The 13,848-nt window shown below is 39.8% G+C and overlaps 1 protein-coding gene across 1 annotated transcript in view; it reads right to left on the bottom strand.

The window, feature by feature from the left end:
* slc6a2 (solute carrier family 6 member 2) overlaps window positions 1-12,277 on the bottom strand; it is a 23,073-nt gene extending 10,796 nt beyond the window's left edge. The window contains exons 1-3 of the mRNA XM_030794190.1: window positions 11,983-12,277; window positions 10,759-10,890; window positions 10,046-10,271 (exon numbers count right to left, since the gene is read on the bottom strand). Of these exons, the coding sequence (XP_030650050.1) occupies window positions 10,046-10,271; window positions 10,759-10,890; window positions 11,983-12,277 (653 nt within the window). The remainder of the gene's footprint in view (window positions 1-10,045; window positions 10,272-10,758; window positions 10,891-11,982) is intronic.
* Between the last annotated feature and the right edge of the window lie 1,571 nt (window positions 12,278-13,848).

The following is a 13,848-nucleotide window of genomic DNA, read 5'->3' on the forward strand; positions in this document are numbered from 1 at the left end:
GCATATTCATAGACAGTGTGTACTCTGGAGAGGAAACGAGCAAGCAGATTGTTTTAACAGAAGTGAGGACACACCCACGTCATGCCTCAGTCCATATAGACTCAACAAACACCTTGACTTCACATGAAAAATGTCACCTGCTTATTGACAGAGCACTTTAAGGTAAGCGGTCTGCTGAGAGATTAAAAACTCATCTCCAGAATTAAGCTTTGCTTCATTAGCCACAGGGCTAATTTCATGTGTCAGCCTTTCAGACATGCTGTCGATCTGCCCCTGTACCCCAAACAGCTGCTGTCTGGAAACTGTAACGGCTAATGATGAACTGCAGTGAAGCCTAAGCCTCTTGGCATGGAGTAAAGGACCTTTTTGTTCCCATATACCATAGATCTGTTTGAAGATGCCAGCTCTGAAGACATGTCATTAGTTTTTATGGAGAGAAACTCCATACCATCCACACACACACACACACACACACACACACAGTACAATCCTGACTCTTCAGAACGATTTGTCAGGTAGTAGATTACCCTCAAAGACCCCAGGGACTCATCTCTCTCTCTCTCTCTCTCCCAGATATCCCTCCTTCTACACGTGAATGGGTGATCAAAGGTTCAGGCATTTTATCGTTTCATAAATAACGCGGATAAAAGCCAGGAGGAGACGAATGGTGTCTCATCTTTTTCAGTGGCAAATATTATTCCTGCTGCTGTCTCTTTTCCCAGGGTTTTTTTCCTTTTCTTTTTTCTTTTCTTTTTTTTTTTTGCTGAACCGAGTACCGACACACTCTTTTCTGGAAAAGGGCGGCAAAGGATGGGCTCCCTAGATTATATTTTCACTTCAGACTGTAGGGTTCAAAGTGACTAGGAGTGAAAGCCATTGTTCTTAAATAATAAACAAATTCTTAAAGGAATTCCCCAGCATGCTGTTTCCTCCCCAAGAGACACGGAATTTGGAAAAGACTTGAGTGCTCTATGTACTCTTCTCTTGGTGAGATGAGAGGAGAATATGATTGTTTAGATAGTGTTATGATATGAAAAAAGTCAATAAAGGAGCCGTACATCCTCAAAGTGTTTGTCTTTTTCAAGACAACACGCCCATTTTCAGACACACGCACCTGAGACTCAGGAGCACTCACGCGGCCTGTAAAAGAGAGAGATGAAACGGCTTGTTCCCTCAGTTATAGACCGCTATGATTTAACTTAAATCATACTTGGTCTGAATGCGTTCTCTCTACAAAAAGCCAGGCTGCAAGGGCCATCAAATTCATCTCAGTGCAGCTGTCAAAAGAAAGTGCGTCATTTTTTGGAACGAATTTCTCTCTTCCACCTTTTTCCACCCATGTTGATTTATCTCCCCCGAGTGTGAGACCGCGAGGGTAGTACGCCATGTTTCGCTTTGATGATGACAATGATGATGGTCGATAATGAGTAACCTTTCCATCTGGATGTGATATGAAGCTCAGTTACACAATGATCTTACCCAAAAGACACTAGAAAAAAAAAAAAAAAAAAAACAGAATCTGGATGTGAAAACCACTGGGACTATGCTAGTTGCCAGGCATGAGATAAACATGGTTAAAGATGTAACTTGTTCCCATTGTGATAACAAAGCAATGGCAGTGAAGTTCTCAGGAAGTGATAGAGAACAAAGTGGTCTGTTTGAGATGGAGAGAGATGATGGTCTAGGAAAATAAAATGAAAGCGCTGATTGGCAGGACATTGAGGAGACGACAAAACCTGACATGGGAGATGATAATTAATTTCTGTTCTATCCCAAATAAACTCATGCTTTTTACTTCAAAATATATTTTTCAGTTATCCATTATGCTTCAAGGGGATAGGTAGGCTTGATAAACCGTGGGTCGTCAAGACGGGCAAGTGTCCAACAGCTGTGTAATTCAGTGCGCTTATCTGATGTCCGGCTAGCCGCCGCGACAAAATCAAAGTGTTATATTCTGAGCGGCTACTGTACAGCTCTGACTTTCATCTGTCAGTCATGTCTTTGCCCTGACCTTTGACCTGGAGTAGTCTGACCAATAATTATTGGCAAAGACTGGATCTTCAGCATGTCAGGTATGCTCTATTCTCCTCTGTGCAGTTCCCCTCAAGGCTCTGTAGATAGTCTTTTAAGTGCAAAGGTCCTTCAGATAATTCTCGTTCATTTAAGTCCAGTTACTTTACAAACCTTCAGGTTAATGTAACCCCAAATGTCATCATCACTAGCATTAAGCACATCGTCCTGTGTGGCACTGCAGATTCTAACTGAAGCAATCTTCTCTAATTCCACAAGCATAGTGCTTTTTAACGAATGCTATTAATCACTGGCAAAGTATCTGTCTGAGTGCAGTTGTTTTGACGTTACACGTGTTTTTCTATTGACAATGGTCAATATTAGCTGAGTGTGTCAATTAAAGTGTAATAAAAGTTGTGGTTTCAACTTAAAACCTTGACACTACAGGTCATAGCTCTTATAAATCTCTCAGTTTAAGACGTTTCTGAATAAATAACTCAACATTTCTAAGCCATTATGACTTGTCCTTCAGTCTGCTGAAGTCATTTTTCATAATAATGAGGTTGATCAACCAAGCAAAGAATAAACTGATGTTCTCTTTATGAGGAGGCACAAACCAGCTGGGAGGTATTCTAACAGAGAAGGTATTCTCACAGAGAAGGTATTCTCACAGGTGGATTTGGTGTTAAAGGTTTGTCCTTCACACTGCCATGGCCTGAGCATGAAAACAAGGTGATATTAATGTTAACTTCTACCTCTGTAGATCATAACTCTGTTGAAACCAAACTGACTCTAAGGCTTCTATTTGAGAGAGACACAATGTTACTCTCCAGCAGTGTCTCTTTAGTTCTTTCGGGCAATAAACTTCTACATTGGGTTTGCAAGTGGAGATGCCAGGTGGGAGCCAGGGTGGTACTCTGTTACATTTATCATAGTCTCTGAATACATCCATGACATTAATCCTAAAATGAATTAAATAACAAGGTTTTATTGAAGTATTATTGATCATAAATCTAGATACAGTATTTCAGCGGTGAGGGATGTCGTGCAAACGGTGCCAAAAATAAGTCTGTAGTAAAAATCAGCTAAAGACATGAAAAATATGAACTATAGCTCTCTTATTAGTTCTGAAGATGTACTGTAGCTGTCAGCTAGAGATTGTGCCAGAAAATCAAAATGTTGGTCAAAATTTCCCAATTTGAATGATTGCGTTCGATTGCCTGGCATTTGGTTCCGTCTCTCTCCAGAGCCCTTGACAAATCTTAAAGCCCTTCCCTGATTGCTCAAAGCTAAGCGGTTCTCATTACTCAGTCACTTACATTCTCAGCCAAAAAAACTCAAGTTCCTCATCCAAACACCAACAGAGCTGTTAGGGTCCCTACAGTGCTGGTTTATCCCTATTCAATTTTGCATTTGCTTTCCTAAAATGGTAGATAACATTTTAAATCATCCTCTGTTAACGCACTGTTAGCCCCTCTTATGGAAAGAGGCATGTAATGGGTTTCTATGCTACTCGGCTCTGCTCTGCGTTCCTTTGGATTTGAGGATTGGAATGTGTTAGACTGAGTTTCCCAACAGAAAGGAACATCATATTTATTTTCTGTTCTTTTTCATGTCTTGTTGAAGAGGGGTGTTAAATTTAGAAACCGCTGATTATGACATGCTGTTATTTATTGGTTTTTCATTTACTTGAACACGAGTTAATTTTTGCATTTGTTTGTTTGTATTCTCCTGTTTGTTTATTGACTCTGCTAAACAATGCAGGACCAGTCCGACACTAGACAGGATGATATGTCATTGGGGTCTATCCCTTTAAAATGTAATCCACACTAACTAAATATGCATGCTTTACAATCTAATCCACATTCAATAAAAGTGAATGCTTTACAATTGGATTTACACTAACTGTATGTGAATGCTCTACATTCTAATCTACATTAACTGCATGTGAATGCTTTACAGTCTAATCTACATTAAATGAATGTAAATGCTTTACAATCTAATCTAAATTAACCACATGTGAATGCTTTACAATCTAATCTACATTAACTGCATGTGGATGCTCTGCAGTCTAATCTACACTGAATGAATGTAAATGCTTTACAATCTAATCTAAATTAACTGCATGTGAATGCTTTACAATCTAATCCACATTAACTGGATGTGGCTGCTCTACAATCCAATCTACATTCAAGTAGCCCCCTCTTATGTGGGTATATGTTCCAAGACCCCCCGCGGATGCCTGAAACCAAGGATAATACCAAACCCTATATATAATGTTTATTCCTATACATACATACCTATGATACAGTTTAATGTAACGTATATAGCATGGAAATGCTGGACAAAGAGATAATTCATGTCCTGAGCAGGATGGCACGAGATGATTCACGTCAGGCTACTCAGAACAGCACGCACTTTAAAACTATATGAATCGTTTATTTCTGGAATTTTTCATTTTATATTTTCGAACCGCGGGTAACTGAAACTGCAGAAAGCGAATCTGCGGGCAAGGAGGGTTTACTGGAAATGAATGTATATGCTTTACAGTCTAATCTGAATTAACTGTGTGCGAATGCTTTACAGTCTAATCCACATTAACTGGATGTGAATGCTGTACAATCTATTCAACATTAACGGGATATGAATGCCACACCTAAACATGTTTTCTGACCTAGACATTGATATATCTTTTTAAATGAGTTTTGTTTAGCAGTAAAAGAAAAGAGAGGACTCTTAGTGCTTTAACAGAGGCAGATCTCAAAGCTCAGGATGATTGCTAGTCTTGTTAAATATGGCAAGAAAAAGTCATAATTGAGTTACAGTTTTCAGATCATCTGTCACATGTCTCAAAGAAACTTGTTTATAAGCTGAGGAAATTGATGGTGTGAGGCAACTCCATTGATGAAAAGACTGCATAAGGGGCAGACCACCTACTGGACACCCATTTTGAAGGATCTGTATTTGGTAAAATGTCACTTTTCTGTCATCCTGTCAGTGTGACTCAGGCACACCAAGAAACAATGCGTTGAAAGAATGAGGAGGTGGTTAATAGCTTGCTGAAAGGTGCTTTTGTTGAGTTTGTCACATTAATTAATCATTTTGGACAGCAGTACATGCCAGTGATTGGCAAAAATTATTGGTTTTGCTGCGTTTTTTTTTCGTTGGTAAGATCTTTTCTGCTTCCTGTCCTGTAGACAAAACACTAAATCAGTCAGATAAAGTTCCAGTACCCTAACTGAAATTGTTTTCCCTTCTCTTCATTTCCTTTTTTATATTTAATCCAGTTTGAGGCCTTTTATCAGTAAAACAATGCATTTCACAGTATACCACTTATTCAAACGGTTTGAGAATGTTCAGATTTGCAGCATTTTTGGCGGTCTACATCTGAGGCATTTGGCCCTCAAAAGAGCATGAGGCTTAATATTTGACAACACTGTATCATCCAAAGCATGATTTTAAAAAATGAATAAGCTGAGGGCTCTGGTCATAGTTTTAACAATTTACTTGAGTAAGCTGCTCTTTGACCTCTGTTGACTGTGATCATTACTGTCAACACTCTGAAGTGTCTATCCTACATAGAGAGTGAGGGACAAATTCTGTCTTATGTTCTCCAAGGCAACAGCCACAAAGAATATTGTCTTGTTGGAGAGGGGGGGGGGGGGGGGGGGGGGGGGCTCTAATTGTTCCAACATGATGCCAGAGCAGTTCTGATCAATACGGACTACATCAGGGTTGTCTTAGCAAGGACTTACAGGGGAAATGAGAAGTTTATACATCCTTTTACAGAGTGTGGACAACCAAGGAAATCACACATCAAAGTGCTATTGTGTAAGGAGAAGTGCAACCCTCCAGAGAGGGAGAGAGAGAGAGAGAGAGAGAGAGAGAGCAAATGTGTGTACATTCACAGTGCCAGAGGCGATCAGAATACTTGGGAAAACTAAGGAAAGTTAAAGGGTGTTGTATTGTCTTTTACACTTATTTGTCATTACACTTGACTTGTTGCAGCCTTATTTCTCTGACAGATACTCTTTGTCAAGTGCATCAAAGCGATAAATCTCGAACATCCTTAAGGCAAGGCATTCGATGTTCACAAGGGGATATGCGGAAAACTCTCTCCTACTTCGAATTTGTTGAGTAGCTTTACGACTCTGATGTTTTTGAAAAGCCAGCGTCTGACGTTTTTGAAAGCCAGTCTCATAAAACATGGCTGAAACTGTGGCTTGAGCTTGATTGACTGAACTCTGAACTGTTGTTGTGGCAATGTGGTTGTTATTTTGACTAGAGGAAGAGATGTGAGGGAGGTTTCCTCAAGTCTTTCTTCTACATTTGGCCCAGGTCCTTAACCAAGTTCACAAAAAAACACCATTTGAGGAAATCAAGGAATTTTATCCACATAAACATGCGACTATAGACACCAGTGCATAAGGGGCAGCCTAGGGGGTGGGTGGGTGGGGTTTTATCCGCTAAATGTCCGGTTATGACATTCTCTTAGCTGATGCTTTGCTCAGCTCCTGTATTGTCCCACACATTTCTTTGCCTTCCTCTGGGCTGCAGAACCAATCTTCTCACAGGCTTGGAAAAGAATTGCCAGTCTTTGAAGTGCAAACGGATGCCTTTTTTTTTTCTGTCTACTTCAAACGAAGATAGAAAGTGTTTTTTTTTTTTTTTTTCCGCAAAGCACAGCGCAATAGATTGTCGATGTGCTCTTTTCGAAGCTTGTGGGTACAGTATAGAAGTTTCAGGGATACTGACCCACTTCTACAATGAAAATACTAGCGGCAGTCATGTGCTAATGCCAAACAGGTCACAAAGTGGGAAAGGGGATGCAACAGTCACCAGTGACATCGAAAATCGTCATACGAAGAGATGCTACCTGGAGCGAAAAAGTTGTATGTAACAGCCAAAACTAACTTTACTCTGCCAAAAGATCTCATTGGGTAGGTAACAATTGCAAAAGAAAAATAAAACCGAAGAACGATGAACCCAGTACCTTCAGATACCACCCCCAGTGAAGAATCATAAATTACAATAGTTCATCACAAACATTATAATGCGCTGAAAGAACCACCCCTGTCCCTCTTGATTCATACAGCATACATGTGTTAATAGCGCAAAAGTGTTTTTACTATGTAATTAAAACTATGCAAAATATGTCTATAAAAGTATTCACCTTGTTGAATGAATACTTTGCAGAAGTGACTTTGTCAGCAGTTACAACTTTGAATCCTTCCAGGTATATCTGAATCAGTTTTGCATATCCTGCGTTAGGGGCTTTTGCTCCTTATTCACTGTGGATTTTCTATAAAAAAAAAAAACATTTTTGCTAAGTTGGTTGGGTTGTGTCAGTGAACAGCATTTTTTAAAATCTTGCCACAGATTTTCAACGTGATTCGTGTCTGGGCATTGGCTGTTCTGAGGACACTTTGGCTGTGTGCAGAAGCTGGTTGTCATCATGTTGGAAAAGAGAATCTTCCCTCCAGTCTAAGATCTCCTGAAGGTCTCCTGCAGAATGAAACAGGCTCTCCTCAAAGATTTGTCCTGGATTTGGCTCCATCTATTCTTCTCTCTCTCTCTCTCCTTACAAGAGTGAGAATAGCAGGCCCATAGCCTTATGCTGCCAGCCCCATGCTTTATTAAAATGATCATCAGATGTTTCATGACTGTGGTTCATTATCCTGTTTTACATTCAAGCCAGACGGTTCAACCTTCATCTTACTGGACCACAGAACATTTCTCCACATTTTCAGACACGGCCAAGTGCTTGTTTTTGCAAATTCCAGGCATACTGTAAAAAGTGTCACTTTCTCCAGAGTGGTTTCCTTCTGACTATCATCTCATACAGTTTACATCTGCTAAGACCTGCAAAAACCGTTACACTCTGCACATGCTCTCCCATCTCAGCCCTGGAGACGGCAGAGATCAGTCATCGGTTTGGATGGACGGAGTGTTCCAGGAAGAGCCTGGGTGGTTCTATATTCCTTCCATTTCTTAATGATAGGCTTCACTCTGATCCAGAGAACATTTTACACTTTAAAAACAAAAAAAAACGCTCTATACCACCTCACCAGTTCTGTGGACAGTTCTCTTGTCTTCACACTAGAGTTTCCTCTGGAATCACGTCAATAACAACTGACCACAAGTAGTCGCCAGAGTGTTACACCTGATTAAAGCATGTTCTCACTGCAGATTTGGGCCTCGTATCTGGAATTCACAATATGTGCCATTCTTGCTGCCACGCTGCACAGTGTGAATGTGGCTAGGAGTCCAATGGGAACTCCATGTTTACTTGGGCAGCAAAATCAGCCAGAGCCCCTCTTCCCCTCTTATTCAGCAGGTGTCAGGCACAGTTGTGGTATCATTACACTTCTCGAACTGTGTTATGTCACATGATAATACCGCACAACATGCTAGGATGAATAATTAGGTACTGGCTTCACACTATGTGAAACCTTGTTCTGGCTCCACTCACCTTGATTCAGGTGATAGCAAAAACTGTAACGGGAAAAGTAGCAATTGGGCATTCCAAACTGGGACAGAAGGGGAGAAAATTTGAACACAGGTGCAGGACGAGTTTGAGAATGATCTGAAAAATTTGGACGCACAAGAGTACTGCGACAAAAGGGTTGAATCATTAACTCAAAACATTTCAGTTTTGTATTTTGAATTGGGTGTAAAAATATCTCCAGAGTTTTTGTTCATGTATTATATCGCAATTTGTATAGACAAGCAACAAAACATTCCAATTGGATTACATATTAATTTTAGTCTTCAATTGAAGATCACAAACACTTTTTCTGAAGGCGCTGTATATGGCAGGAGTTAGGAAGAGTCCTTTTTTGTAGAGGTCTCTTAAGTTCAAGTGGTTGCCATGGCCTGTTTGATTGAAGATGTATCAACAAAGTCAAGCAGTTTTTGTGTTCATGCTTTTTAAGGGTGAAGAACACTTAGAAAATGTAACAGCGCACTGTATTTCCAAATCATCAACTAATGTTTCTACTGCAGAGCTGGAAAACATCACTTGTGGAATACTCCCTCACCTATTACCAGCAATCATTAACTAAGAACCAAAACCTAGAAGCTGCAGCTGATATACACAAGCTGAGACATGAACTGACAGAAGGATATCATAGGTGATTTCCATATAATTCTTTTGACCTAATCAAAATGAAGACAGTGATGTTTTTTTCACTCACCACAACAATCTGTCAAAACAGTACAGCTAGCTTATATCAGTACCTCACTACAAAGAAATATTGAATTTAAAAAGAAATAATACCACTCCCACTAATCTAGACCTAAAAGAACAAGATGCCAAAAAGACCCGAATAGTCTTTTCAAATCCTCATTAGCCAGGGTCAGTGGAGCATGGAATACTAGCTGGACCACACCACTTGAGGCAAACAGACGTACTTTGATTTGGCTCTTATTAAGCTAATTTATATGTTTGCCAGATTCCATGATTTTATGAGTAATACCAGAAGTGCCATTTTTTTTCAACATAACAATGCCATCTGTTTAAAAACTAGAGTTTGATAAAGTAATAATTTGGCTACTTGGATATTTCGATTTTGAATCTGTGCATGCACAAGCCAACCACATGTAGGAATAAAGCCACCTTACCACACCTCTCTAATTCTCAAGGTGCAAAAAACACTGTTTGGTCAGTTAATATTCTGTTACATCATCAAGAATTTTTTCCACTTGTTAATCACAACCAGGAACAATGATGCAGCAAGAGGTACAAGAGGTCATTTTCCACTGTAACATACTGAAATACTGAACTATCCATCCTTTAATCTTGAATTCCTCACAAATCTGAAGTAGAGAATAGAAACCAAAATTATAGTGATAACTTAACCTGACCCATTTGGCATGGTTAAACTGATATTATAATCCAATTATTACAGTTCAGGCTCTCACCCAACTCACGAAGACCACTGTAATCAGTGGTCATATGAAAACACGAAAAGATCAAAACCAGAAACATGCATTGCATCGGTTAGTGTACGCAGTCAGATCCAAATGAACTTACTCATAGAACTCAGCAGCTGGAGTTCTCTTGTTCTTGGCATAAGAGGTTCCATTGGTCAGCACGGAGCCGTTGATGGTGCAGTTAACACTGTTCCAAGTGTTGCCACAGCTCAGCCATGGCAGATCGTTGGTAAACGAGGAGAACAGGTAGTACAGGGACCAGGCAATGATGACGTTATAGTAGAAGCCCACGTACAATGCGATGACAATAACCGTATAGCCCACACCTGTGAAAGAAAAGATGTAAATCTTTAAAGTCAGTCTGAGAGAGTTTGTCTGGGGATATAAGTCAAACTTAGGAGAGGAAATTAACCTGTGTAGTTCCAGATATAATTTGGGTTACGAAGTTCTTGTTTAAGGTGACGTTTGATGTATCTTAAAATATTTGTGAGGCATTCTGACAACCACTGCACATTAAAAAAAAAACAACTTGTCTTTCTGTTTTGACCATGAAACAAATCAAAACAAAACAAAAACCATAAAGATGGCGTTCTCTCTCTCTCTCTCTCTCTCTCTCTATATATATATATACATATACATACAAAGTTAGGGTTAGTGTACATGAACAAAACTACTCCAAATTTTCTCCGAAACAGATTTAACCATTCCCTCAGCTTAAATTTTAGAATATGTTTCTAAAGTGAACAGTCTCCTTTTTGGCGGATTTTAAGTGATGGTCTGTAAGATAGAGAGGGAAAGCATTAAAGAGTCCACCTTTGAACACAGGGCATATCTTCCAGACAGTAGCTGCTCCTTCCCTGTTGTACTGTCCCAAAGCCAGCTCCATGTAAAACAAGGGCATTCCCGCAATGAACAGGAAAAGAATATATGGGATCAAAAAGGCACCTGTGAGGGGGAAAAAAAAGAAAAAGAAAAATCATTTCATTTTTTAGAGGGAGTGTTGATGAGTGCTGAAAACAGAGTGAAAAATCATGTGTAGGACAATCTTGTGAATTCCAGACTCAACTCTATAGAGACCATATTATAATACATTCATCATCAGGTCTGAAACACTATGTCACTGTTTAGAGGTGAAAGATGACCAATACAGACACAACAAATATGACGAACATTTATCTTTTTAGCGGAACTTTGTAAGGCCCTTGACCTTTTGAATTGCTTTCTCTTTCAGAGAGACTGTGTTGAATTCCTCCAGGTATGTCTTAGAAGATACATCACATTTGGACATAGGATATGTTTGTCTGCAGGTAATCAGTAATCTTTGTAGTGGGACTTTGCTTGTCCAGAATGATGATTCGGGAATTATTTCACAGACCGAATCTCTCAAAAGTAGTGCAATGAAGCAATAACAATAGCAATTAGTAACAGTAGGCCTATTTGGAACTCTCTTTGATGGTTTTCAGATTCTTTAATGATAGCTGATAAACAATGCCTGAACAATTTATTTCCAGTTGACTGGTCATGTGCACCATGTCACCTTATCAAGGCTGATTTGTGATTAAAATGGTCTAAAAACATTGATCAAGCAGAAATTCTTTCTGATATTGTCGGTCTTCAAATGTAAGACCGGACAATGAAAACGCGTGTGGCTTTTTTTGCCGTGCAGGTCATCGTAATTTGTTGTAAGGGTCAGACAGTCTACATTCCGTAATTGCTACTGGCTCAGATTAATACCGTTTTAAGCACGCTGAAGTTACATAATCATTTGTTTTTAAACGCTTGCTTGCAAACCCTCTGGCCTCTTAAATCAGCTGTGAGCTACTTTTAATTTGGGTTTCCAGCTTGGCTCGCGGTGTGCTCAACCCTTGTACAAAGTGAGAGCACCAATCAGCATAAATTTAAGCTGTTCTTGTGAGTTATTTTAAGATCACTTACAGTAAAACCCCGAAAACAAATAATTCACTTCTACCTCTTCAATAAAATGTGGTGTGAGCTGAGAAGCCAACGAGATTCCTTGCATACTATCAGATAGCTCACCTCCTCCGTTTTTGTAGCACAAATAGGGGAATCTCCAAACATTGGCCAAGTCCACAGCGAATCCTATGACCGACAGGAGAAAGTCTATCTTTTTGCCCCACGTTTCTCTGTCCCCTTCAGTGGAGCGTGAGTCATGGGCACGATGGTTTTGCGCAGAGATAATGGATGAATTGGTGTACTGAACCCCATTCTGGTCCTTTACCAGAATTAGTTCCACTCCCTTCTTTTCAACATTGAAAGGTTTCACCGGGGCAACTGAAGATAGTTTGTGGTCGGGCAACATTTGGATGTTCATCTTTGTGCCGGCCTCATGCATTCAAAGCCCCCCGAGGAAGTGGCGAAGGTGAGTCCGGTGCCGTCGCGGCACGTGCAGACTAAAATAATGCTGCAGCTGATGATTATGATGATGAAGAAACTGTCTCCGTCAAAGCAGTTTTCTCGCGGTGAGATAGAGTGGTGTCCAATACTTTCATCAGCTACGAAACAGAGACATATTTAAGTTTATTCAGTGGAAAATAGCAGTTCCAGTATGACAATATAGGCACAGTCTCAAGCGCTCATACATCATCCTGTCTAACAGATTTAACATTTTACGCTGAAATATATTTGGATAAATAAATCAATGTCATCTGTGATAATAAACTAGGTTGAATCGTCAGAAAATAATATGTAAGAAGGCTTTTAGCAGAAAAAAATGGAACAAATATCCTCCTAAAAACTTATATGAAGCGCAGCGAGCTTTCCTGGTTGTACCTGACGTTTGAACTCACCAGTTGTACACAACAATACTTTAACTGGATAACATCCGTGCGTGTCAACAATTTAAACCGTATGTAATGTAAAGTGTGAAACATTGCTTTAAGCAAATTCTCCTATACTGTGCGGTTAAAAGAAGATAAGTCCATACTTGTCAGGGTGCCCGTCCATGACCCGTTGCTGCAGTGGTCCCGAAGCGACTGAGCGACAGCCCATTCTGATAGAAGTTTAAGACTCGCCCCTCTCAGGAGATGGAGGCGATATAATAATTTGTGAGCTTTTAAATCGGGATCTACCCTTTCCACGTGATGTTTCTGTGGTTTACCTTTTTTTTAACCTCTCTCTCTCTCATCAGTACAGTAGAGTAAAACTGAAATTCCACAGACTATCGCTGCTCCGCTGGGAAAGCAAGGACTTGCGCACTTGACACACAACTCCACTTGAACGACTGGTCTGCGTTGGGCACGCAGCAATCGCTGTAGTATTCTAAACCGTTTAAAACAGACAGAAAAAAAATCGAAGAAACAGAGACAGAAATACAGTTTTTTGGAAGTAAAATTTCTGAGCGTAAAATGTGTGAAATATACATATATTTGACACGTGCGCCAGCAGTCCACGCGACTCTTTTTCTCTTGACGCAAATGACATTAAATCCAAAGTAATCACCTGACCATTAGGTCGTGTAAGTAAAGAACCACTAACTAATGCAGTGTAGGGGCTGTTGTAGCGAGAGAAAAATTAGATGCTGACGTTGAGGGGTTTACCTTTAGCCCCGCTACCGAAGATCATACAAGAAGTTTTGGACTCGAAGGAGAACCTTTGAGAAAAAAAAATCTTTTATTTTCTACTTTGTCTGTTTATTCTCTTTTCTTCTACATTGATTGAATTACCCGTTTTCTAAGAAGCTGTAAAAGCATTGTGTTCCATGTGTAATCAAATTCCACACCAGCTTTCGCCATAGGCTATGATTTCTATTAGATATGGTTCATCAGTTTGTCCCATTAAAGTCAATGAATGTCTCCTTAAAGCTCACCAGTGCTTCTTCTCTAAAACCTTTAAAGGGATGTTTTCAGGGCTTTTGTTTATACACTGCTGAAGATTAAGTAATAA

The sequence above is a fragment of the Chanos chanos genome, chromosome 2, assembly GCF_902362185.1.
Source record: "Chanos chanos chromosome 2, fChaCha1.1, whole genome shotgun sequence".
In the NCBI taxonomy this organism is placed as follows: Eukaryota; Metazoa; Chordata; class Actinopteri; order Gonorynchiformes; family Chanidae; genus Chanos; species Chanos chanos.